This window comes from Elephas maximus, chromosome 3 (assembly GCF_024166365.1).
Source record: "Elephas maximus indicus isolate mEleMax1 chromosome 3, mEleMax1 primary haplotype, whole genome shotgun sequence".
In the NCBI taxonomy this organism is placed as follows: domain Eukaryota; kingdom Metazoa; phylum Chordata; class Mammalia; order Proboscidea; family Elephantidae; genus Elephas; species Elephas maximus.
In genome coordinates, this window is record NC_064821.1 from 36,899,093 (window position 1) to 36,926,969 (window position 27,877).

General features: G+C 46.6%; 1 protein-coding gene across 7 annotated transcripts in view; it reads left to right on the forward strand.

Annotated features, from left to right (window-relative positions):
- Positions 1 to 27,877, forward strand: part of NWD1 (NACHT and WD repeat domain containing 1) — a 94,642-nt gene that overhangs the window by 10,765 nt on the left and 56,000 nt on the right. For 6 of the 7 annotated variants that reach the window (XM_049877321.1, XM_049877322.1, XM_049877320.1 and 3 more), the window contains 3 exons: positions 4,074 to 4,190; positions 11,222 to 11,519; positions 18,326 to 19,601. In XM_049877321.1, coding sequence (XP_049733278.1) covers positions 4,074 to 4,190; positions 11,222 to 11,519; positions 18,326 to 19,601 — 1,691 coding nt within the window. Of the gene's footprint in view, positions 1 to 4,073; positions 4,191 to 4,364; positions 4,503 to 11,221; positions 11,520 to 18,325; positions 19,602 to 27,877 lie in introns of those variants that run through there. The other variant, XM_049877326.1, reaches the window with a different exon arrangement.

Below are 27,877 nucleotides of genomic sequence, written 5' to 3' on the forward strand. Positions count from 1 at the left end.
GGCTGCTTGCTAGCGTTTAAGACCCCAGACGCCACTCTTCAAAGTGGGATGCAGAGTGTTTTCTTAATAGATTTTATTATGCCAATTGACTTAGATGTCCCCTAAAACCATGCATTGACTAATTTTTGAAAGTTGATCACTAGGCCTTTCTTCCTAGTCTGTCTTAACCTAGAAGTTCCGTGAAACCTGTCCACCATGGGTAACCTTGCTGGTATTTGAAATACCTGTGGCATAGCATCCAGCATCACAACAACACGCATGCCACAGTTCACACACTGACAGCTAAGTGGTGGCCCTGATCTACTCAATTTCAGAGGCCCTAAAAAGGAAAAAGTTTCCAGATGGCGCAAATGGTTAAGTGCTTGGCTACTAACCAAAAGATTGGTGCTTTGAACCCACCCAGAGGAACCACAGAAGAAAGACCTGGCAATCTGCTTCCATAAAGATCACAGCCAAGAAAACCCTACAAGGCACAGTTCTACTCTGACACACATGGCGTTGCCATGAGTCTGAGTCAACTTGATAACCCATTGCCGTCAAGTCGATTCCGACTCATAGTGACCCTATAGGGCAGAGTAGAGCTGCCCAATAGAGTTTCCAAGGAGAGCCTGGCGGTAACTGGTTTTTTAAAAAGAGGGAACATATGCCCTAAGAACTGATAAAACGTCTGCCACGTTCTTGTTACCTCAAATCGCAGGTTCGAGCCGCCTGCCGCAAAGCCAATACTGAGACAGGAGGAGGTAAGCAGTAAGAGGGCTTTATTGAGTACCGGTATTCGAGAGACAAAGGGGGTTGAATTTCACCCAAATTCTGTCTAATTCTAAAGAGCTAGCAGGAGAGTTTTATAGGGGGAAGGTCAGGGTTACATAATGTTTTGAGCACGTAGTCCACAGATGGCCTTAAACATCATAAAACAACTACAAGAAACTATTAAACTAAAGATAGGCCTGTCAGACATCTGGACTCTAATCAGTATGTTTGTAACAGGCTGAAAAAACTCACATAAGAATCTCTCGGCTAGTGGAACTGTTCTGCCAAGTCCACTCTGGCTGAGATAGGGAGCAAGAAAGAAAGTTGCAGATCAAAAATGTCAGGAGGCTTTTCTAGCTGCTCTCTTATAGGCTGAAGGCCATTTCTCAAGAGAACAAAGAAGGGAAGAGAGACCAAGGCCACAAGAGCTGAGAGAGCTCCGCACCCCATTGGAAGAGACCGCGACAGCTGGTCCAATTAAAAAAATGTTTTTAGAGATTACTTAAAGCATCATTATAGCGTTAGTTATGTCAAGTTCTCAATCACCCATTGTGAATAGGAGAAAACATGTTGTAAGGTATTAGGGTGTTTGTTATGTTAAGAGTGGGATAGGCTGCTCAGCCATACTTTGAACAGAACCTGTGCCATTTTCTAAACACTAGAGATTAATCACAGCTTATACAGCTATACTAAAACAAACGAGGAAATATATTCTCTCTACTTTAATATTAAAACACTGGAGAAAATGTATTTTCTCTACTTCACTCTCTCTTTCGCATCCTCATGGGCACTATGAGGCAGTGGATATTATAAACATCCTCGTTGTGTAGATGGGGAGAACAAGGTTCTTGCCTGAGGTTGGTCCCTGACCCTTCTTCCTTGTCTGAAGTCACAGCTAGTTGTCCTTCCGCTTTCTTGTTCCAGCCACATTCAGTGCTATTTTGCCTTTTGTTCCATATGTAGTTTAGGAACGTATGTGTGTTTCTCTCCAGGCTAAAGAATGTAGGGAGGCAGGGACTGTTCTGAGTTCCTCTTTGTCTTTCCTTCATCCCAACCTTCCATGGGGTCAGCTTAGCTTTCTTGAATCAAGCCATTCTGCCCGGTCCTCTCTGTAGTCAGCAGGCAGAAATGGACTTCAAGCGTGCGGTTGCCAAAGAAACGTTGCTCAGTCCTTTCTCAGCCAAACAAAACACTCCCCTTTGCAAAGCCAGCTCTGGGAACAAGTGTGGACATGTCCTCATTTAAAAGAGAAAAGTTTGAAAATAGACAAGCTCTTTTAAAAAAATGTTTAGAATTTTGTTCTTAGATAAACTTTTTATTTGAGAATCGTCTCAGATTTAAAGAAAAGTTGCACAAATGATACAGAGTTCCCATCTACCCAACATTCAGCTTCCTCCAACGTGAACATGTTAGATGCCCACAGTACGTTGGTCACAACTAAGAAACTAACATTGGTATTTTACTATTTGGAATCCCTGGGTGGCACAGATGATTAAGTGCTCAACTACTAACCAAAAGGTTGGAGGTTTGAACCCACGCAGAGGTGCCACAGAAGAGAGCCCTGGTGATCTGCTTCTGAAGGATCACAGCCACGAAAACCTGACGGGGCATTACTCTACTATGCACACATGGGGCTGCCATGAGTCCGAGTCAGCTGGGCAGCAACTAACAACAACAAAAACATTACTATTATTTAAAGAAAAATTTAGTGGGGTATAAAATGGTAGTGGAGCCCTGGTGGTACAGTGGTTAAGAGCTCAGGCTGCTAACCAAAAGGTGGGCAGTTTGAATCCACCAGCCACTCCTTGGAAACCCCACGGGGGCAGTTCTACTCTGTCTTATAGGGCTGCTATGAGTTGGAATCAACTAGATGGCAACGGGTTTTTTTTTCCTCTCAATTGACTCCAGGGGTCGCGCCGGGCAGGACCCATTCCCATTGGGTTACAAAATGGTAGTAGTTTCAGGGTCAGAACCTGTCTAGCTTCAAACGGGGATCATGACAATCAAGATCAGCCCAGGGCCGAGCCCTACGAGGGTCAGACATACCCCCACTCTCCAACCTTTTTACCACTTCTGACACCAGCTCTCCCTCCCTTAGTACTCTCTACTTCTCTGCTGGGTTTGATAATCTGCTGCAATGGCCACAAGAAGTCACATGCCTCCTCTCCTCAGTGCAGGACCGCTCTTTCAGCTCCTCTTCACTGTCCAAGCGTTTCCTTCTCTCTGCCATGCAGGCCTTCTCTCAGCTCCCTCGGGGCAGGCTCGCCTTGGCCCTGCCGTCTGTCACCACTGACTCTGCAGAAGGACCTCTTCTGGGCCTGCTGCTGTCTTCGGTGTTACAGCCCTTGACCCTTGTTATAGCTCTTTTAGGAGGTCCCTTGCCTCCTCTCCCTCTATGCTTCTCTCTTCTTTCTTCCTTCTGCTTCCTGTCTGAAAAACTTCTGTGAGTTGGCTGCATGTATACACAAACTCCACATCAATTTCAAGGTATGGCCTACCCACTAGGGCCATGAACTGACCAACCGCTCGAGGTAGGCCACAGACACTTCATTTGCATAATAGGCCATAGTCACTTTATTTGCATACTCTGTAGTCACTTTATTTGCATACTCTGTAGTCACTTTATTTGCATACTCTATAGTCACTTTATTTGCATAGTATATTGACTGATCCCTGCAAGGTGCTTACCAATCACAGGGCAGGCTGCAGTCCAGGACCAGTCAAAAAGTATCAAACTACAAATTGTTTACAGCTTACCTAGGAAATGTCAACCAACCTGGACAAAAGTAACAAACCATCTGGGGTGAAAAACTAGGGCAAAGGTAGCTCCTCAAGGGTTAGGGGAAAAATCTCTCAAGCTGGTTTTCTAAAAAACCAAGGCAAAAAGCCACATAAAGGAACTCATTTCACCACAGGGAGTACATTACTATTAACTCAACTGTAAACTTTATTCAGATTTCAACAGTTTTTCCATTCATATGTTCCTTCTGGTCCAGAATCCCATCCAGGATACTCTATTGCGTTTAGCCGTCCTGTCTCCCCAGTTTCCTCGGGTCTGTGATGGTTCCTTGGTTTTTCCTTGTGGGTCACAACCTTGGCCATCATGAGGAGGTGGGGTCAGGGGTACTGCAGAATGAATTCCAGTCTGGGTCTACCTAATGTTTTTCTCATGATTACACTGGGAAAATGGGTTTTGTTCAGGTTCTTTCAATGCAGATATCCCTTTGGGAGAGATTGTTAAATTTTATGCCTCTGTCAAAAGCAATTGAAAAAAATCACCCATTGTTCCACATCCCTGCAAACCCGTGGCTTATAATCTGCAGGTTGTTGATCTGAGGTGGGGTGTTCGGAACACTGAGGCCACTGACCACCTGACCACAGAACTGTGTTTGGAGGAGATTGACCGGTGTCAGAAAACATCGATTGGGCCAACATTTGTGGTGAGTCTCATGGGAGGGTAGATTAGCTCTTACTTCTCGTTTCTATCACCAATGAACCTGTGGAAGGACATGGGTAGCATTTCTGCTATTATATCCTGCCCTTGTGTCTTGACCCCGGCAGACAACAGTAATTGATCACAGCACTCTTTTCCTGCAGAGCTGGCTGGAGTCCAGTCATTAGCAATCGATTGGAAGCAGGACATGAGTTGGAGAGTGGATTGTCAAAGCTGGAAGGGATCTTAGAATTTGACCTGAACCTTCTCCCAGTTCCTCTGCCCACTCACTTTGGGATCCTAGAAAGTCATAAAGAAGGTGCAGACCCACAGAGTCTTGGGAATTTTTTCCTCCGTGTGCCCACTGGTATCACTAGCAGGCTTTGTGCCCTGTATAGAGCCTATCTCAAAGACATCCTTCTTCCCATCCTGTTGTTGTTGTTGGGTACCTTCAAGTCGTTTTCGACTCACAGCAACCCCATGCGACAGAGTAGAACTGCCCCGTAGAGTTTTCTTGCCTGTGGTCTTTACAGAAGCATATTGCCGGGTCCTTCTTCTATGGAGCCACTGGGTGGGTTTGAATCGTCAACCTTTCAGTTAGCAACCAAGTGCTTCCCTGCTTGTGTCACCAGGGCTTCTTTCCTCCCATCCTAGGAGAGGCCAGTTTTTCTACACTACAAAGCCTTCTCTCCTCCCCTCCCAATTCCACCCCTTCTGTCCCCAATTAACCCACACCCCACAATTAACAGTTTGGGCTATTATTGTTGAGAGATAATCCAAATCTTGATTTATTACACCACCGAGTTCCAGAGACATCCAAGAACTATGACATTTTGACTCATAAATCCTAGAGCAGGGGTCAGCAAACTACAGCCCATGGAGCAAATTCAGACCCTGCTTATCTTTGACAATAAAGCTTTATTGGCACAAAGCCACACCTGTTCATGCACATATTGCTTATGGCTGCTTTCGCACTGCACTACTAGGGTGAGCTGAGTAGTTGGGACAGAGACTGTCTGGCCTACAAGGCTGAAAATATTTATTATCTGGCCCTTTACAGAAAAAGTTTGGTGACCCCTGTCCTGGATTATGTTCTTATTGTTCTGTGCCATCGAGTCAATATTGACTGATAGCCACCCCATGTGACAGAATAGAACTGCCCATAGGGTTTTCTAGGTTGTAGTCTTTATGGGAGGAGATTGCCGGGTCTTTCTTCCACCATGCTAGTGGGTGGATTTGAACTGCCAGCCTTTCAGTTTGCAGCTGAGTGCTTAACCAGTGCGCCACCAAGGCTCCTTGTCCTAGAGTGTAAAGAGGAAAAAAGTAAAGAAGATATCTTTGCCCAACACACCTTCATCACAAAGAGGTGGTGAGCAGATCCAAGGGGGAAAAGAAAAAGCTTTAGGAACCTCTCCTTGAGATGGGATGTAGGGGAGGGTGTGTATCATCAAGAAAGCCATTTGGCAGAGAACCCCTGAGGGAGCAGGAAAGCAGTGGGATGCAGACCTCACATTCTTGTAAAAAGGCCAGACTTAATGGTCTGACTGAGACTAGAAGGACCCCAGAGGTCATGGTCCCCAGACCTTCTTTTAGCCCAAGACAGGAACCATTCCCAAAGCCAACTCTTCAGACAGGGGTTGGACTGGACCGTAAGATAGAAAATGATACTGGTGATGAGTTTGCTTCTTGGCTCAAGCAGACACATGAGACTATGTGGGCAGCTCCTGTCTGGAGGGGAGATGAGAGGGCAGAGGGGGCCAGAAGCTGGCTGAATGGACTCGGGGAATACAGGGTGGAAAGGAGGAGTGTGCTGTCTCACTAGGGGGAGAGCAGCTAGGGGTACATAGGAAGGTGTATATAAATTTTTATATGAGAGACTGACTTGATTTGTAAACTTTCGATTAAAGCACAATAAAAATATTAATAAAATAAGCTGTTTGGTCTTAGAACTATGCTGTCCACTATGGTAGCCACCAACCACATGTGGATATTGAAATTTAAATTCATTAAAATCAAATAGAATTAAAAATTCAGCTCCTTAGTTGCACTACCCACATCTCAATGTGGGTCAGTAGCCACATGTGGTTTATGGCCACTGCAATGGACAGTGCAGATTAGGATACTTCCAACCTCATAGAAAGTTCTATTGAATGGCACAGCATTAGAGACTAAACCAGTTGTCATCAAGTTGATGCTGACTCATGATGACTCCATGTGTGTCAGCAGAGAACTGCGCTCCATAGGGTTTTCAATGGATGATCTTTTTGGAAGTAGATTCCAGACTTTTCTTCCAAGGTGCCTCTGGGTGGACTTGAACCAGCAACCTTTTGGTTACCAGATGAATGGGTTAACCATTTGCACCACCCAGAGATTGTTCTTAGAGATTCCAAACCCATTGCTAAGTCGATTCCAGCTCATAGTGACCCTATAGGACAGGGTAGAACCACTGGCCTTTCAGTTAACAGCCAAGCACTTAACCTCTGTGCCACCAGGGCTCCCTGCCTTAGAGATTAGACCTCACTAAAAAGAAATTGAGGTCCCTGTGTGGTGCAAACAGTTTGCACTTGACTGCTAACCTAAAGGTTGGCAGCTCGAATCTACCTAGCAGCACCGTGGAAGAAAGTCCTGATGATCTGCTTCTGTAAAGATCACTGCAAAGAAAATCCTATGGAGCAGTTCAACTCTGTAACGCATGGGGTCGCCCTGAGTCAGAACAGGTTAGACGGCAATAGGTTTTAAAGGAATTGCGGCACAGGAAGAAGTGATGAGAAACTTTCTTCATTATGTATTATTTTACTTACATAATATGTAATGTGAGTCTGTGTTTTAATTCTTTTGCTCTGTACTACGGCAGTGGGTGTGTGGGGTGTGTGTGTATACTATTCTCTGCATGTTGGCGCCACTTTGTTTTCAATACTATTGCTTTAAAATATGTTCTAATGCTTAGAAGACTCCACACTCCTGCTTGAGTATTTCTTTCCCAATTATTTTCCAGTCTTCTAATTTAATTTTCCAAATGAGCCTAATCATTTTGTTGAGTTTCAAAGGAAAAAAGAAAAACAAATTTTTTTAAGGTTAAAAGAGAGAGAGGGAAAGATAAGGGAGAAGAATAATTCCAGGAGGAATTTGATTTTGCAACCCAAATGCAGGGCAGCGAAAAGCACAGCGTGGCTTCCAGGTCGCATGGGGGCTGGAGAATGATCTCCAAGCTTCCCCCAGGCATGGCCAGCCAGAGCTCTTTAGCATCATTCCAAAATGGCTGCTTGGGCAAATCCCTATGATCGGCTGACCTCTCTCCACTTCCTGCTTTTCTCCTGAACCCGGCCTCTTCCTCCCATGGCCTGAGAGTCACAACATTATTCTCCGTCAGTAGCTCAGTTTGGGGGGACTTTCCACACAAGCCCAAGTATGCTGGGTGCCTTGGAGAGGCGTCTCTCAGGTAAATAAGTCATTAGGCAGCAGCAGGAGACAGGTCCCCATGGCACCTCCTTTTAGAGACTCCGGGACTCTTGAGCAACGAGCAGCTCCTGTGTCTCCTGAGCCCCAGAGCTGCTCTTGGGGGTTCATTGGCCCCCCTTTGTTAGCTTTTCCTGTTTCCCATGTGCCTGGATCCCACACAAACAGGAGCATTTTGTAATCAAGGACTGGTGTGTGATTGGCTGCCTACCCCTTGTCCAACTTCTCCTCTTCCTTCTCCTCTGGAGGCTGTCCTGCTGGAAGGGTCCTCTGAGAGCAATATCCTCTTCAACACTCTCATCCTCACGGATTCCATTTATCCAGATTGCCCCTGGACTATCCTGGAACAACCCAATGAAGGAGGGAGGGGGATAACCTCCATCTTATAATGAGCAAAGTCAAAACTTTAGCCTTGGCCCAACGTCCTAGGTCTCCTCCATTTTTATTCCCTTGTGTTCCACTTCGGACACTCTCTGAGTGTATAGGGGCAGAAATAGGGCCTCGTCACATCCCTGGGTGGTGTAAACAGTTTACGCTTGGCTACTAACCAAATAGTTGACAGCTGGAACCCACCCAGAGGTTCTGTGCAAGAAAGGCCTGAAGATCCGATTCTGTAAGGATTACAGCCAAGAAAACTCTGTGGAGCAGTTCCACTCTGTAACACATGGATCACCATGAGTTCAAATCGACTCGGTGGCAACAGGTTTTTTTTTTTTTTTTTTTGTAGTGCTCTTAGCATTAAGACTAAAATCTTAGGACTTTATGCGGATGCCTTAGTTATCTAATGCTGCTATAACAGAAATACTACAAATGGATGGCTTTAACAAACAGGAATTTATTCTGTCACAGTCTAGGAAGCTAGAAGTCTGAATTCAGGGCGCCAGCTCCCAGGCAAGCTTTCTCTCTCTCTTTTGGTTCTGGGGAGGAGTCCTTGTCATCAATCTTCCCCGGTCTAGGAGCTTCTCACCACAGGGACCCTGGGTCCAAAGGATGCACTCGGCTCCTAGTGCTTCTTTCTTGGTAATATGAGGTCCCTCTCTCTGCTCTCTTCTCTCTCCTTTTACCTTTTATAACGGAACCCCTAATGGCTTAGCGGTTAAGTGCTACGGCTGCTAACCAAAGGGTCAGCAGTTTGAATACATCAGGCACTCCTCGGAAACTCTATGGGGCAGTTCTACTCTGTCCTATAGGGTCGCTATGAGTCGGAATCAACTCGAGTCGATGGTACTGGGTTTGGTTTTTGGTTTTAAGGTAGAAGGTGATGTAGGCTACACCCCAGGGTATGGATCAGGGCTGTGACCTGAGTAAGGGTATTGTATCCCACCCTAACCCTCTTTAACATAAACTAATCTTGCCTCAGTAACCACAGGCAGAGATCAGGATTTACAACACATAGGAAAATTACATCAGATCACAGAATGGAGGACAACCACACAATACTGGGATCGTGGCCTAGCCAAGTTGACACATATTTTGGGGGGACACTATTTAATTCCTGACAACAGCCTACAAAATCTAACCCATGGGGACAGTCTTGTCCGCGTTCATTGCCCCTTCCTTGTCAGTGCTTCAGTCCCCACTGACTTTCTTGCACTGGCCATGCTCTCACCTGCTCCAGGGCCTTTGCACGTGCTGCTCCCTCTGCCTGAGAGCCCCGAGGCCTTTGCACATGCTATTCCCTCTGCCTGCAAGCCCTAGAGGCTTTGTATGCGCTGTTCCCTCTGCCCAAGACGCCCTGCCTGGTAAACTCTTTCTCAGGTCTTATTCCACAGCTCAATTCTCATTTCTTCAGGGGAGTTTCCCTAACTCCCCTGCCACAAGTCTGCTCCACATATTGTGTACTATGACAGCTGCGATTTTGCATTTGTGCAATTCTCAGATTGATGTCTGTAAAATGGTGTGACGGCATCATCTGGCCCCGTCTAACTTCACGAGGGGGGAGAGAGAGTCACTATCAGCATCAGCCCAAGGCTGATTCCTGTGAAGTGGGGATCAGATGTAGATCTCCTCTCCAACCTTTTTACCAATCCTGACAACAACCGTCCCTCCCACACACTCTGTACTTCTCTGCTGGGTTTGATAATTCCTTGCAATGGCCACACAGAACTCACAGACCATATTCATGGTTATGGGGTTTATTAGGGAAGTAACAGGTTACAACTCTGGGTCAGAAACGACTCAGGATATCGTTCTTCAGTCAGAACAGCTCCTTGGCCCTGCCCTCAGGCCTCTTTCTCTCTGGCCTTTGTCCTATTGGCCTGGCTTCTGCCCTGCTTGGGCAAGTGTTACAAAGCTCTTTAACTCTGCTAACAAGTGCCTGGAGGGACCCCACTCTGCCAGCAAGCCTCCTGCCTGGAGGTGCTCAGCTTTCTCGCTCTGTGGGCCAAAAAGCCACCACCGTCTCCTGCCAGACTCCTGGTTCTGCTGCCACTGCTGCCACCATTTCTCTGTCTCTGCTCCTTGCCATCTCTCGCTGTCTTCAGTGTTGCAGCTGTCTCTCTCCATCTTCTGGGTCTACGAGGTTCTCAGTGCAGGGATCCCAGGTCCAAAGGATACGCTCCACTCTCGGCTCTTCTTTCTTGGTGGTAGTGAGGCCCCCCCGTCCACCTCTGGAATGGCTCATTTTAAGCCTAGTGGGATGGAAAAACTGACCAATCCCCTCTTTAGGGTTCCATACACCTTATTTGCATGGTCCCACCCACACAAAGGTGCCATGCACCTTATTTGTGTTATTAGCAAGCTATGCACCTTATTTGCATAGTCCCACCCAGTCATTTGGCGGGAGTTACAAGACCAAGGTGAGAAAGATCACATAAAAGTGATCCACCGCACCGCAATGTCTGACTCCCGCATTAGACTCCAAGGTCCAAGGAGGTGAGGACCTGGACAGTCTTGGTCATGGCTATCTCTTGAACAGCTTGACTTGATATCTTTGGTGGCAGGGGAGGGGGGCATTATTCAGCTGATCACAGGGAGTTTCCCAGCTCAAAAGACTCTGTGATGCTCGATGCTCAATTGGAATCAAAACTTACCTGTCTGATGTCACAATCTCCCAGGTACCTCTGCACACAGGTGCTTTGCTAAGTCTCTGATGACACTTCTTAATGTAATTGTTGCCAAAACTCCAGGGTGTGACACTTTGCTAGACTTGTTTGTTGTTGTCGTTAGCTGCCTTTGAATCAAGTTGGCCCCCAACTCATGGCAACCCCACGCACAAGGGAACAAAATGCTCCCCAGTCCTGTGCCTTCCCTGTGACTGGTTGTGGATCAGACAGCTGTAATTCATAGGGTTTTCCCTGGTTGATTTTTAGACGTCGATTGCCAAGCCTTTCTTCCTAGTCTGGAAGCTCTGCTGACACCTGTTCACCATCATAATGACATGCAGGCCTCCACTGACAGATAGGTGGTGGCTGCGCATGACGTGCATTGGGCGGGAATCAAACCCGGGTCTCCTACATGGAAGTCAAGAATTCTACAACCGAACTACCGCTGCCCTCAGACGTTTTTAGGGGGAGAAAATGGAGGCTTGGAGACCTAGCGCCTGTGCCATGTGCCACTTGAACCTATGCTCCTCTCTCCCAGGCCCTCGTAGGTGACCAGTACGGGCCCTGCGTGGTGCCCCCACTGATCGAGGAGAAGGAGTGGGAGGCGCTGAGGGCACAGCTGAAGACCAGGCCACGCGACTTGGAGCTGGTGGCGCGCCGCTTCCGGAAGGACGAGAACGCTGTCCCTCCTGCCTACATGCTGCAGGCTGCAGGTGCTGGGGAGTCCCGTGGACCCGAGGAGGTCACCCTGACCTCTGTCCTGCATGCTGGGGCCCAGGAAGCCCGGAGGCTGGGACTCATCACCCAGGAGCAGTGGTACCGCTACCATCGATCAGGTGAGGCCATGGGGGCCCACCAGTTAGGTAAGGCCAGATGAGGCTGCAGGGACCCACAGGCCAGATTAGCACAGGTTAAGACAGGTGAGGCTAGGTGAGGGCAAGGGAACCCATGGTCAGGTGAGGCCAGGTGACGGCAAGGGGATCTACCAGTCAGGTGAAGCCAACTGAGGACAAGGGGACCCATGGTCAGGTGAGGACAGGTGAGGGCAAGGGGATCCACCAGTCAGGTGAAGCCAGGTGAGGACAAGGGGACCCATGGTCTCGTGAGGACAGGTGAGGGCAAAAGGACCCACTGGTCAGGTGAAAACAAGGATCCTCCCAGGAGTCAGTGTGAAATTGACCATATATTCAAAATATACAACCAGTGCTACCAAAATGCCACAGCCAGCATTTCTGGAAACCCCAAACCACCCTAGCTCCTGTTCCTCCAGTTCTGAAGAAGGTTGTTTTACTCAGCCAGGATAGTTCAGCCACGTCCAGGTAGAATCTTGGTCTCTTAGGCCCCCCTCTCCTTTCAGAAGCCCCCTTCCCTTCTCCAAGGACAATTGGGGTATTAGATCATGCTCTAGGGTGACCAGCCGTGCTGGGCTGCCTGGAATGAGGGGTGTCCGGAATGTGAGATTTTCATTGACAAAGTTGGGAGATTCCCAGGCAAACCCCGCATTTAGCCCAAGAGCCAGTGGCCCTCTGTACCCTAATCTGGTCTAACCTGTCCTCACCTGGCCTGTGGGTCCTCGTGGCCTCACCTGTCCTCACCTGACTGGTGGGTCCCCTCGCCCTCACTTGGCCTCACCTGAGGAGTCCTCCCCTCTGGCTGCCTTTGTGTGTGAGGTGTTTGGTCGCCCCGCACCTTCTGCTGAGGTGGAAACTGAGGCACAGAAGGGGAGCCTCATTTGCCCACAGGACAGAGCAGGGATTGGCACCCGTGGCTGAGTCCATGGCCCCTGCTCTCAGGCCCAACTCCCCAAGGGGGGCTCCCAGCCCTGTGAGGTCCTCTGCCAGGAAACTTCTCTGTCCCCCATCTCCCCTGCTGGGCCCAGCCCCTTACCCTTCACCTTGTGCCCCGCCCCTCCCCTCTGCCACACTGGCTGCCAGAAAGATCTTTCTAAAGAGCACTGTGAACAAACTGTTTCCATCCTGCCTGCTGTGAGGACAGAAATAGGGTTTTAGTATTGTTTATGGATTATTAATGTCAATTTATGGATGACTAATATATTGATGTATGTCACCAAAATATTAACTATATTAACTTACATTCTCAACATATTAAATACATGAATTCATATTAAACCAGCTGCCATCGAGTCGATTCCGACTCACGTCGACATATGTGTGTCAGAGTAGAGCTGTGCTCCATAGGATTTTCAATGGCTGATATTTAAGTAGGTTGCAAGGCCTTTCTTCCGAGGCACGTCTGGGTAGATTCAAACCCCCAATGCTTCAGTTAGTGGCTGGGAGTGTTAACCTTTTGCACCACCCAAGATGTTGTTGTTAGGTGCTGTCGAGTTGGTTCTAGCTCCTAGCGACCCTATATACAACAGAACGAAACACTGCCCAATCCTGCGCCATCCTCACAATTGTTGCTGTGTTTGAGTCCATTGTTGGAGCCACTGTGTCAGTCCATCTCCTGGAAGGTCTTTCTCTTTTTCGCTGACCCACTACTTTACCGAGCATGATGTCCTTCTCCAGGGACTGATCCCTCCTGATAACACATCCAAAGTACATGAGAAAAAGTCTTGCCATCCTCGCTTCTAAGGAGCATTCTGGCTGTATTTCTTCCAAGACAGATTTGTTTGTTCTGGTGGTCCATGGTATATTCAATATTCTTTGCCAACACCATAATTCAAAGGCATCAATTCTTCTTTGGTCTTCCTCATTCATTGCCCAGCTTTCACTTGCATATGAGGCAATTGAAAATACCATGGCTTGGGTTAGGTGCACCTTACTCCTCAAAGTGACATCTTGGCTTTTGAATGCTTTAAAGAGGTCTTTTATAGCATATTTTCCCAACACGATATGTCGTTTGATTTCTTGACTGCTGCTTGCATGGATTATGGATCCAAGTAAAATGAAATCCTTGACAGCTTCAATATTTTCTATGATTATCATGATGTTGCTTAAGGGTCCAGTTGTGAGGATTTTTGTTTTCTTTATGTTGAGGTGTAATCCATACTGAAGGCTGTGGTCTTTGATCTTCATCAGTAAGTGCCTCAAGTCCTCTTTGCTTTCAGCAACCATATTACCAACATATTAAACATAGAGATTTATTTATATTGATTTATTTAAATTGAATGTATTTATTAGTAGAAACCATTTATAAAGCAATATAAAGCAATGCATTCACTATATTTAAATAATGTTAATAATATATTGATTATTATGCACATATGTGTCAATTCTAGTAACGATGCATCAATTTTAAAAATGAAATTTTCTCTTGGCATCATGAGAAGCAAACTTACAAAAGATAGTACAGGGCATTCCCCTATACCCTTCACCCAGCTTCCCCTTTTGTTAATATCTTGCCCGACCACAGCACATTCGTCAAAACTAAGGAAGTGACATTGGTACATTACTATTAACTAAACTGCAGACTTTATTGGGATTTCCCCCTTTTTCCCACTAAGGTTGTTTTTCCTGCCAGGATCCCATCCAAGATCCCACATGGCATTTAGTCATTCTATCTCCTAAATCTCCTCTGATCTGTGACAGCTTCTCAGTCTTTCCTTGTTTCTCATGACCTTGACACTTTTGAAGAGTGCTTGGTGGTCAGGTATTTTGCAGAACCTCCCACAATCTGGGTTTGTCTGATGTTTTCTTGTGATTAGACTGGGATTGTGGGTTTTGGGGAAGAAGATCCCAGGGATGAGGTGCCCTCCTTCTTACATCAGACCAGGGGATACCAGATGGCCTCATGACATCTCTGGGATTGTTAACCTTGGCCTCTTGGGCAAGGGAGCAATGACGTATTTATTCCGAAAGCACTTATGCGAATGACAATAATGTTGACGGTTACTGTTTATTGAGCACTTACTATATGCTAGGCATCCAGTTACTATGACACAAGGTGAAACCGGACAGGTGCTTTCACAGTGGTGTCAGTGATCAATGGATAAAGCGAAATGAAGTCCTGATCCATGCTACAACATGGATGAATCTTGAAAACATTAATGCTCAGTGAAAGAAGACAGACACGAAAGGATAAATGTTGTATGATCCTAGTTATATGAACTGTCTAAATTGGGCAAATGAACGCAGACCACAGCTTATTGTTAGTGGTTACCAGGGATGGGAGAAAAGAGAAAAGGGGGCGCCATTGCTGACAGGACACTGAGCGTCTGATAATGGTGGTGGAAACATTGGGAAACGGAGAGTGGTTATGGTCGCACAACATGCTGAATTGTGAACATAAAAAATGGTTAAAATGGCAAATGTTTGTTATACGGTGAAACCTGTGAGAACTGAAACTTGACGGGACTGACTCATTTTCCCATGTCTTGCAAATTTTCCGTCTTTGGCAGGGTACAGTCTTACCATTTTTCTGTCGCTCTCTATTAGTGAAAAATATTGATTTTTTCTTCTCTGACAGGTTTCTACCTTACACAGATTCTGGCTTTCGTAGGTTTTACTGTGTATATTTTTACCACAATTAAAAAAAAAAAAAAGAATACTATGTAAGGTGGAATCGCCCAGTCTATAACCTTTCAAGACTGGCTTTATTTATTCAGCTTTTACAAGCACTATTTCATAGAAAACCCTCGTAACAGCTAGTAAGGTGGAACTTGTACACCCCGTTATTGTTGTTAGTTGCTATTGGGTCAGCTCAGACTCTCGGTGACCTTACTTATAACAGAATGAAACATTGCCTGGTCCTGCACCACCTTCGCGATCTTTGGTATGTTTATAGATGAGCAAATAGGAACTCAGAAAGGTGAAGTGACTTGCCCAAGGTCTCACAGCCCATAGGTGGAAGAACGGATAGGCTTGGAAGGATTTATGCCCAAATGTGTCCCAGAAGGATCCAGTCTTGGGACTGTTAATTGCCTTCATGGGGCAGCATTCATGGGGCCAAAACGGGTGTGCAGCCACTCCCATGAGGACAGCTGAGTGACTCCTGTCTTTGGCTCTGAGGCTTAGCTGGTCCCCAAGGACCTGGCTTGCTCCACGACAGAGAGCTGGGAGCTGCCACTGAGCCCAGAGCTGCTTCAAAAATAACTTCTCAGGTCTGACTGCTATTTCAAAACAACAGCCTCCAAGGAGAGGTCATTGTGACCCTAGGCTCTGGAAAATACGAGTCCTCAGAGTTGCTGCAAAAGACCTCTTTAAAGCGTTAAAAAGCAAAGATGTCACTGATGAGGAAGGTTAGCCTGACCCATGCTGAGGTCTTTTCAATCGCCTCATATGCATGTGAAAGCTGAACAATGAATAGGGAAGACTGAAGAATTGATCCCTTTGAATTATGGTGTTGGCAAAGAATATTGAAAATAGCATGGGCTGCCAGAAGAGCAAACAAATCTGTCTTGGAAGTACAGCCACAATGCTCCTTAGAAGCGAGAATGGTGAGACTTCGTTTTGCTTACTTTGGACGTATTATCAGGAGGGATCAGTCCCTGGAGAAGGACATCATGCTTGGTAAAGTAGAGGGTCAGTGAAAAAAGAGGAAGACCCTCAATGAGATGGATTGACACAGTGGCTGCAACAGTGGACTCAAACATAGCAACAATTGTGAAGATGGTGCAGGACCAGGCAACGTTTTGAGTCAGAACCAACTTGACGGCACCTAACAATAACAGGGCAGCTGGGGCATGTTCCAGGACAGGGGTTGGCAAACCTCAGCCCAGGGGTCAAATCCAGCCCTCTGCCTTTTTGTATAAATAAAATTTTATTGGCACACAGCCACACCCTTTTGTTTACTATTGTCTGTGGCTGCTTTTGAGCTACAAGGGCGGAATTGAGTAGTTGCGACAGAGACCCTGTAGTCAGCAGAGTAAAAACTATTGACCATCAGGCCCTTAAATAAAAAGTTTGCCGACCCCTGCTCTAGGAAAGAACTGAGCTAGCTTCCAGGCCTCCAGGAATCCAGCCTCCAGTCTCACTCAAAACTCTCTCTCTGGCCTCCGCGCCTCCCTGGTCTCCGTGCCTTTGCAGATGTTTTTCTGCAGCCCCCTGTGCCTGCCCTTCCCTGCCCGGTGCTGATAGTTCGTCATCCGTCAGCCTGTTTGTCCTTTTGTGTGTTCATGTATTCATTTGGACTATCCACGAGGGCAGGGAACTTTGTGTGTTTTGGTCACTACTGATTTCTCCGTATCAAGAGGAGAGGTTGGCGCAAGAGTTGCTCAATGAACGTTTGTTGAATGAATGAGTGAGGGAGGCACAGAAAATTTATGGTACTGGGTTTTTTTTTTAATTGAAGTGCCATTCACGTAGCATGAAATTAACCACTGAAGAGTGCACATTTGGTGGCTTTTAATCCATTCACAATGTTGTGCCACCATCACCTCTATCCACTTCCAGAACATTCTCATCACCCCCAAAAGGAAATTTCATACCCATTAAGCAGTCACTTCCCATTCCCCCCCCCCCCAGGTAACCATTAATCTTGTTTTTTTTTTTTTAAAAAAAGTTGCCATTGAGTTGACCTCAACTCATGGCTACCCCATGTGTGTCAGAGTAGAACTACGCTCCATGGGGGTTTTCAGTGGTGACTTTACAGAAGTAGATCATCAGCCCTTTCTCCTGAGGTGCCTCTGCGTGGGCTCAAACCTCCAGCCTCTTGGTTTGTACCACCCAGGGACTGCAATCTTCTTTTGACTCTATGGATTTGCCTATTCTAGACATTTCATATAAATGGGATCATACAATATCTGTCCTTTTGTGGCTAACTTCTTTTACTCAGCATAATGTTTTCAAGGTTCATCCATGTTGTAGCATGTATCAGAACTGTATTCCTTTTTATGGCTGAATAATATTCCATTGTCTGGATGGACCACATTGTGCTTATCCATTCATCTGTTGATGAACATTTGAGTCATTTCCACCTTTTGGCTATTATGAGTAGTGCTGCAGTGAATGTTGGGGGTACACATATCTGCTTGAGTCCTTGCTTTCAAGTCTCTTGGGTAGATACTTGGAGTGGAATTGCTGGGTCACATGGTGGTTCTATGTTCAACTTTCTGAGGAACGGCCAAACGTTTCCACAGTGGCTTTACCATCTTACACTCCCACCAGCAATGCATGAGGGTCCTAGTTTCTCCACATTCTTGTCAACACGTGTTATCTTCCATTTCTCTGATCATAGCCATCCTATCCTAGAGGGGATGAAGTGGTATCACAATGTGGTTTTGATTTACATCTCCCTAACCTGGTGGTATAGTGGTTAAGAGCTACGACTGCGAACCAAAAGGTCGGCAGTTTGAATCCACCAGGCGCTCCTTGAAAACCGTATGGATCATTTCCAGTCTGTTCTATAGGGTTGCTATGAGTCGGAATGGACTTGATGGCAACAGGTTTGGTTTTTGGTTTGGTTTAATTAGTAATGGGAAGTCCCTGGGTGGTGCAAATGGTGAACACGCTTGGCTGCTAACCGAAAGGTTGGTGGTTGAGGTCTACCTAGAGGTGCCTCAGAAGAAAGGCCTGGTGATCTACTTTCAAAAAATCAGCCATTGAAAAGCCTATGGAGCACAGGTCTGTTCTGACACACTTGGGTCACCATGATTCAGGGTCAACTTGATGGCAACTTTTTTTTTAAATGACTAAGGGTGTTGAGCATCTTTTCTGTTGTACCCCCTCCCTCCCTTTTTCAGTCATTGAGTGGGAGATCGAGCGCGGCCTGCTGAGCTCAGAGGACGGGGACCAGGGTGCCACCGTCTTCTTGCGTGAGATCCAGGACCTCAACAAACACATCCTGGATGATTGTGCCCTGCGCCTGGTGGACCGGCTCCCAGATGGCTGCCTGGACACAGATGCCCAGAACCTTCTCAGCAGCCTCAAGGGGCGCATTGCTGAAGAGCACCCTGGTGCCCTCAAGACCCACCATCTGCCATGGAGCCGCGACCTGGTGAACCCCAAGAACAAGGCCCATGCCAGGTACCTGAAGGAGCTAGGGGAGCAGTTTGTGGCCAGGGCCAACCACCAGGTCCTGGAGTGTCTCCGTGAGCTGCAGGCAGCCACACAGGACCTGGCCTGGCTGTACGAGGACATTCGCCACCACCTAGGCCAGAGTGCTGAGGCTGCGCGCACCTTCTGTGGCCACCGCGAGCTCCTGGCCCAGCTCGGGCAGAGGCTCCGGCAGAGCCACAGCACACCCCACAGCTCCCAGGTGATCTACGGACCCCCAGGCATCGGAAAGACGGCGCTGATGTGCAAACTGGCTGAGCTAGTGCCAGGGCTGCTTGGCCAGAAGACGGTAACTGTCCTGCGGCTCCTGGGAACCTCGCAGATGAGTGCTGATGCCCGCAGCCTGCTCCGGAGCATCTGCTTCCAGGTGTGCCTGGCTTTTGGACTGCCCCTACCCCCTGCCCAGGTCCTGGAGGCCCACACCAGAGTGGTCCAATTCTTCCACGGCCTCCTCCACACCGTGTCCCGCAGAAACTTCGAGGCCCTCATCATCCTCCTGGACTCCCTGGATGACCTGGACACTGTCCGCCATACCCACAGGGTCCCCTGGTTGCCCCCGCAGTGTCCCCCGAGGGTCCACCTCATCCTCTCAGTGTGTTCGGGGCAGCAGCAGGGAGTGCTGGACATGGTGCGGCAGACGCTTCTGGATCCCGGGGCCTACTGGCAGGTGAAGCCCCTCTCCGCGAACCAAGGGCAAGAGATGATCGAGCTCCTGCTGGCGGCCGCGAGGAGGACACTGAGCCAGGCCCAGCGGGACCTGCTGTGGGCCAGCCTTCCTGAGTGTGGGCACCCAGGCCGGCTGAGGCTGGCCTTTGAGGAGGCCCGGAAGTGGGCCTCCTTCTCTGTGCCTGCCCCTCTGGCCTCCACTGCCCAGGAAGCCACACACCAGTTATGTGCCCGCCTGGAGCAGACACACGGCCAGCTCCTGGTGTCCCACGTGCTGGGCTATATTGTGGCTTCCCGGTGAGTCTCTGGTTTTTTAACTTGTTTTTTAAAAAAATCAAGATATTTCCTATAGCTGCTGTAACAAACCTCTGAAATCTGGGAGGCTTAAATGGAGCCCCCCCGGGTGGTGCAGACGATTCAGTGCTCAGCTGCTAGCTGAAAGGTTGGAGCCTCAAGTTCATCCAGGGGCATCTTGAAAGAAAGGCCTGGTGATCTACTTCCGAAAGATGAACCAAAAAAACCAAACCCACTGCTGCTGAGTCGACTGCTGACTTCTAGCGACCCTCTAGGACAGAGTAGAACTGCCCCATAGAGTTTCCAAGGAGCGCCTGGTGGATTTGAACTGCCGACCTCTTGGTTAGCAGCTGTCTCACTTAACCGCTACATCACCAGGGTTTCCTCTGAAAAAAAAAAAGAAAAGATTAGCCATTGAAAACCCTGTGGCGCACAGTTTTATTCTGACACACGTGGGGTTGCCATGAGTCGGAATTGACTCCACGGCAACTGGATTTGAGTCATTTAAGATAACAGAAATTTCTTCTCTCACAGTTCTGGAGGCTAGAGGTTTGCAATCACCGCAGGGTCACGCTCCGTCTTAAGGGACTAGGGGAGAATCTCCTTGTCACTTGCGGCTTCTGGTGGTTGCCGACAATCCTTGCCATTTCTTGGCTTGTAGATGCATCGTTCCAATCTCTGTCTCCATCTTCACGTGGCGGTCTTGCCTCTGTGTCTGTTCGCTTGTTATAAGGACGTGAGTCACAGGATTTAGGGCCTGCCCAATCCAATACGACATCCTAATTACATCTGTGAATACTTTATTTCCAAGTAAGGCCACGTTTCAGATTCTGGTGGACGTGAATTTTGGGCGGGACACTGTTCAGTCCAGTGCAAGTCATATAGCATAAAATTCATTCTATTAAAGCATACAAGTCACTGGTTTTTAGTGTTTTCCCAAAACTGTTGAACCTTCACCACTATCTAACTGCAGAACATGTTTATTACCCCAAAAGGAAACCCCGTACCCCTTAGCAATCACTCCTCATTTCCCCCTCCCCCACTCCTGGCAACCACTAATCTGCTTTCTGTCTCTATGGATTTGCCTATAATATTTATTTTGTTTAAATTTTTAAAAAATTTTGTCACAGGGTAAAGTAAGTGGCAGAAGCAAAGGGGATTTTTTTTTTTTAGAGTCAATGTTATACAAGATTGGAAGAATAGTGCAAAGACTTTCCATACCCAGGGTTTCTCAACTCTGGCCCCGTTGACATTTGGGGCTGGCTCATTCTCTGTGGTGCGGCCGTCCTGTGCGCTGTAAGGTGTTGACCAGCATTCCTGGCCTCTGCCCACTCAATGCAAGTAGCAACACTGGCCCTAGTCGTGACAACCACAAACAGCTCCAGACATTGCCAATGTCCCCTGGGGGCAGAATTGCCCTTGGTTGAGAATCCCTGACATACATCTTTCCCCAGGATCAGCAATTTTGCCACATGAGATTTTTCACTCACCCCTACCCCCACTGCCACACACACACACACACACGCACACACACAAAACCAAAACCAAATCCATTGTTGTTGAGTTGATTCTGACTCATGGCAACCCTGTGTGTTACAGAGTAGAACTACCCCATAGGGTATTCTTGGCTGTGATCTTTATGGAAGCAGGTTGCCGGGGTTTTCTTCCACAGAGCTGCTGGGTGGATTTGAACCATCAACCTTTCAGTTAGTAGTTGAGCACAAACTGTTTGCACCACTCAGGGACCTTGACATATATAACATGCATATGTGTGTTGGGTTTATTTATGTGTGTATATATGTATAAACAAACAAACAAAAAAAAACAAAACCCAGTGCCGTGAGTCGATTCCGACTCATAGCGACCCTACAGGACAGAGTAGAACTTCCGCATAGAGTTTCCAAGGAGTGCCTGGCGGATTCGAACTACTGACCCTTTGGTTAGCAGCCGTAGCACTTAACCACTATGCCACCAGGTTTCTGTATATATGTGTATATATATAGCATTTTCCTGAATTGTTTGAGAATTCATTGCAGACATTGTCACATACTTAAATACTTCATGTATTTCCTAAGAACAAGGACAGTCAGAGTCCCACAAAGTCACAGAACAATTATATAAGGTAGGAAATATAACATTGAAGCACTAATATTTAGTCTAGTTCATATTCAAAATTTGCCAATTGTCCCAACAATGTCCTTTATAGCTGTTTTCTCTCCCATCCAGGATCCAATCCAGATCACCCGTTGTATTTAGTTGCCAAGTCTCTTTGGTCTTGTTGATTCTGGAACATTCCCCAGTCTGTCTTTGTTTTCTTGAAAACTGCAGGCCAGTTATTTTGTAGGTTAGGGCTTTGCAGTCCTACAGATTCTTAGTGTCCCAGGGCTGCCGTAACAAAATACCACAAGTGGGTGGCTTTAAAGAACAGAAATGTGTTTTCTCATAGTTTCAGAGGCTAGAAGGCCCAATCAGGATCTCGGCCATGTTTATTCCTTCCGTGGGCCTCTCAGTTTCTGGTGTCTGACAGTGGTTCTTGGTATTCCTTAGAGTTCCTTGGTGTCTGCCTTCCCCTGTATGTTTGTGTCTGTGTCTATTCTGGTCTTTTCATGTCTCAGAAGTGATTAGGTTTAGGACGCACCCTACACTGATATGACATCGTTCACATAACAAAAGAAAATGCTATTTCCAAACAGGATCACATCCGTGGGCATACGGGCCAGGAATTCAACACATATTTTGGGAAGACACAATTCAATTCCTAATGGGTATACGCATCCGAGGTCCTGTTCAGATGCGGATTCTGATTTGAGGTCTGGATAGCACCTAAGATCCTGCGTGTCTACTGCGGCCCTGCCAATGCTGATGCTGCCAGGCAGGAACCACAGCTGAGGTGGGGAGACTACAGAGTGTTTCTCCATCTGGACTGGGCTGATGCTTCCTTGTTATCAGAGTCCGGTTAAACCTGAGTGATGCTCTGCCCTTCTTGGGGCACAAGTGACTTTTCCTCTGTAAAGTTGCAAGTTTCCCTTTTGTGTTTAATAAGCAAGAGTCTCTGAGTGGTGCAAACGGTTAAGTGGTGTCTACTAATTGAGGGGTTGACAGTTCGAATGCACCCAGAGGCTCCTTGGAAGAAAGGCCTGGGGATCCTCTTCTGAAAGGTCACAGCCATGAAAATTCTATGGATCAGATTCCTCTTTTGCACACATGGGGTCGCCATAACTGGGAACTGACTTGGCAACTGGTTAATTAATAAGCCATATGCAGAGAGATCTCAGAAAATCTTTATAAAGCAAAGTTATGTGAAGAATCAGTTTAATTTCAGGCTTGTAGCACGGGAACCAGCAAAGACAAAAAGCAAAAGACAATTTCAAGATGTTTATACAGTTCAGTGGTAGAACGCTCGCCTTCCATGTGGGAGACCTGGATTCGATTCCCAGCCAACGCACCTCGTGCACAGCCGCCACCTATCTGTCAGTGAAGGCTCTCACGTTGCTGTGATGCTAAACAGTTTCAGCAGAGCTTCCAGACTAAGATAGGCTTGGAAGAAAGGCCTGGTGATTGATTTCCAAAAATCAGCCAATGAAAACCTATGGATCCCCATCAAGAGGGGTAACAAAATGCCATCTCTGAAAGAGAGTTAACTTTCACTCCCACGGGTGTCTGTGGTTGGGATGCCAGGCCATGGGGAGTGAGACACCTACAGTGAACGGTCTGAAATGCACTGTTGTTTCTTTTCAGTGTGTTGTAGATTCGCCATCCCTGCAATGTAGGGTAGAAAATGGAATAAGGATAGGAGGGATTTAGAATATGATTTCCTGCCCTCAGTAAGGGCTTGGAGTTGACTGGTATGTTGAGTAGATTTTTTGTTTGTTTATTTATTGTGCTTTAGGTGAAAGTTTACAGCTCAAGTTAATCTCTTATACAAAAATTTATACACATATTGTTACGTGACGTTAGTTGCAATCCCTATAATGTGTCAACACGCTCCTCCTTTCCACCCTAGGTTTCTTGTATCCATTCAGCCAGTTCCTGTTACCTCCTGCCTTCTGATCCTGCTTCTGGACAGGAGCCATCCACTTGGTCTAGTGTATCTGACTGAACTAAGTACAGTCTTCATGAGTATTATTTTATGTTTTATAGTCCCATCTAATCTTGGTCTGAAGAGTGGTCTTTGGGAATGATTTTAGTTCCGGGTTAACAGAGCGTCTAGGGGCCATGGCTTCGGGGTTTCTCTAGTCTCAGTCAGACCATTAAGTCTGGTCTTTTTACGTGAATTTGAGTTTTGCTCCGCACTTTTCTTCTGCTCTGTCAGGGACTCTCTGTTGTGTTCGCTGTCGGGGTAGTCACTGATGGTAGCTGGGCACCATCTAGTTCTTCTGGTCTCAGGCTGATGGAGTCTCTGGTTTATGTGGCCCTTTTGCCTCTTGGGCTAATATTTTCCTTGTGTCTTTGGTGTTCTTCATTCTCCTTTGCTCCAAGTGGGTTGGGACCAATTGATGCATCTTAGATGGCCTCTCAAAAGCTTTTAAGACTCCAGACACCACTCACCAAAGTGGGAGGCAGAACATTTTTTTCATAAACTGTGTTATGCCAGTTGACCTAGATGTCTCCTGAAGCCATGATGTCTCTGCTCTTTAATTCTTATTGTTGAGCCAGGGTTTGAAGTTGCCAACAAAAGACACGGATCACACACAGGCAGTGTGTAGAACAACACTTTACTCACATAGAGAAGAGACAGCACGGTCAGCTTTGCTAGCAGGCACTGGTCCCCCATGGCCAGCAAGGTGCTGAAGCAGGGCAGGTATTACATGTGCACCCCTGTCTTAGTCATCTAGTGCTGCTGTAACAGAAATACCTCAGGTGGATGGCTTTAACAAAGAGAAATTTATTCTGTCACGGCCTAGGAGGCTAGAAGTCCAAATTCAGGGCGTTAGCTCCGGAAGGCTTTTTCTGTCTGTCAGTCCTGGAGGAAGGTCCTTCTCATCAATTTTCCCCTGGTCTAGGAGATTCTCTGCACAGGAACCCCAAGTCCAAAGACATGCTGTGCTCCTGGCGCTGCATTTTTGGTGGTATGAGGTCCGCCATCTCTCTGCTTGCTTGATACACAATTCAATCTTGTAGACTGAGTCCTGCCTCATTAACATAACTGCTGCCTACCCACCCCCCCCATAACATCATAGAGACAGGATTTACGACACATAGGAAAATCACATCAGATGGCAAAATGGTGGATAATCACACAATACTGGGAATCATGGCCAAGCCAAATTGATACACATATTTTTGGGAGACACAGTTCAATCCATGCCAGCCCCTCTTGTGCCACAGGTGAAGGACTTTGTTCCTGCCCCACTGGGAACAGATTTAGAAGAGGGGTTGGCCAGGTGCTGTATGGTGGCTGCTCACAGCAGAGCAGAGATAGTCGCTGTTCCCAGAACAGGGAGAGAGTTTTCCTGGTAGGAGAAGAAACCAGGAATAGAGACAAACCCAGTTCCCAGCCTCCACTATTGGAGAATATTCTAGGCCAAGGCTTCTGATTAGAGATGAGAGGCACAGGGGCTGCAGCTGGCCATCCTCTCAACACCTATAGTGGTAGGCAACCAACCTACCTTGAATGCTAGGTACTTGACATTCACAATATCACATGAAGGTCATAAAACTCTGTAAGCTTGCCGTTACTATTCCTTAGAAAGGTTATGCTACCTGTCGACACCTCTTACATGGGTGATCACACACGCAGCATGTGGACAACAGGTACGAATCCTCTTTGCACTCACAAAGCTCTGTGGACTAACCATAGCAATCCTCTGTAGTTCTCCCTCTAGGGGTCCTACCTGATTGGAGATTAATTTTTTTTTAGTCACATGCATTAATTTAGCCTTGATTAATTATAAGCATTAAACATTAAATCCCTTCCAAAGTTGTTCTTTTTTAACACTTTTATCAAATAAACAATCTTCAGGAGAAGTCATCTGTATCAGTGTCATCAAGTATTATTTTTAGCAGCCAGATTTCTATTAGGCCTGACATATCTTTTTCTTTCTTTTTTTTTTTATAATTTTCGTTGTGCTTTAAGTGAAAGTTTACAAATCAAGTCAGTCTCTCACACAAAACCTTATATACACCTTGCTACATACTCCCAATTACTCTCCCCCCCCTTTTTTTTTTTAATGAGACAGCCCGCTCTCTCCCCAACTCTCTCTTTTTGTGTCCATTTCGCCAGCTTCTAACCCCCTCCCCCCTCTCATCTACCCTCCAGGCAGGAGATGCCAGCATAGTCTCAAGTGTCCAAGAAGCTCATTCCTCACCAGGATCTCTCTCCAATCCATGTCTGAAGAGTTGGCTTCAGGAATGGTTCCTGTCCTAGGCCAACAGAAGGTCTGGGGGCCATGACCACTGGGGTCTTTCCAGTCTCAGTCAGGCCATTAAGTCTGGTCTTATGAGAATTTGGGGTCTGCATCCCACTGCTCTCCTGCTCCCTCAGGGGGTCTCTGTTGTGTTCCCTGTCAGGGCAGTCATCCATTGTAGCCGGGTACCATCTAGTTCTTCTGGTCTCAGGATGATGTAGTCTCTGGTTCATGTGGCCCTTTCTGTCTCTTGGCCTTGTAATTACCTTGTGTCCTTGGTGTTCTTCATTCTCCTTTGATCCAGGTGAGTTGAGATCAACTGATGCATCTTAGATGGCTGCTTGCTAGTGTTTAAGACCCCAGATGTCACTCTTCAAAGTGGGATGCAGAATATTTTCTTAATAGATTTTATTATGCCAATTGACTTAGAAGTCCCCTGAAACCGTGGTCCCCAAACCCCTGCACCTGCTACACTGGCCTCCGAAGCATTCAGTTTATTCAGGAAACTTCTTTGCTTTTGGTTGTTGAGTAGATTTTAAAACAAGAGTCCACAACAAAGTTATTCCATTCCTGTATACGTCCACAAGTCAACAATGCATGTTCACTCTTTGTCTCCCTAAGTTTCATTTGCCGTGGTTAGTCAACGGATATTTTAGCCACCTTTGCAAATGTAAACTAGTACATAAGGAAATCTTGTCTTTCTGCAATGGGGGGAAATTAGTTCTCCTTCCCTAGGTGGCACAAACGATTAACATGCTCAGCTGCTAACCGAAAGGTTGGAGTTTCGAGTCCACCCAGAGTCACCTCGGAAGAAAGGCTTGAATGTCTACTTCTGAATAATGTGCCATTGAAGACCCTGTGAAGCACAATTCTATCTGGGAAACCCTGGTGGCATAGAGGTTAAGAGCTACGGCTATTAACCAAAAGGTCGGCAGCTCAAATCCACCAGGTGCTCCTTGTGAAACTCTATGGAACAGATCTACTGTGTCCTATAGGGTTGCTATGAGTCGGAATTTACTCGATGGCAATGGGTTTTGGTTTTGGCTCTTCTCTATACCATCCCACCCACCTCCCCAAAAGCAACTAGTTATTTCTAATAATAAGAAACTTCCTGTTCTTTCTCCTGTTTTTGGTCCTCTGCCATCCACTGCGGTTTGCTTCAATAAATTCTCGCAGCAGTTTTTGCCATCAATTTTTAAATATTTTTTCATGGACTTATTTTTCCTTTCGGGAAAAGGGATGCTAGCACAGGAAAGAGTTGGGATAAGTAAACTATCTTGTACTAATCCCTCTCTCCTTGCCCTTTCTTCTCCCCATACTGATCATGTCATTGTCCTCCTCAGAAGCTCTTTTATTTCTTAAAAGTCTGCATTTCATACCCTTCCTCAAAGTCTGTTATCTTTTTAAAATAACTCTTCCCACCATATGTTCTCCATCTTGAATTGGTAATTCTAAATCCTGATACTGTGGCTGAGCTACAGCTGTTCAATATTTCTGGAAGATGCGCTTCCCTCTTCTTTGTGGCTGTCCGGGGTTATTTTGTATAATTAATACTCCTGAATATACTTCAGAGAGTTTGGAGAAACACTGGCTGTTTGTAGTGGGAGTAAAGAAAATTACTAAGGTATGGAGCAATTGAGCCTGCTTTGTACCTGTTTGGAGAAAAAAATACAGTGTACTACCAACCTAACTAAAATTATTACAATCTGGTTGTTTGGGAAAAAAAAGAAAGAAAGAAAGAAAGAAAACCCTAGGGATCACAATGATCCTATCCACAATTGATCGTGAGGATGGCGCAGGACCAGACAGCATTTTGTTCCATTCTGCATGGAGTTGCCATGAGTTGTGCCCAACTCAATGACAGCTAACAACAACACAGAATCCAAGAAAGGAACGCTTAAATACCGGTGCTCGGTTGATGAACATCTCCAT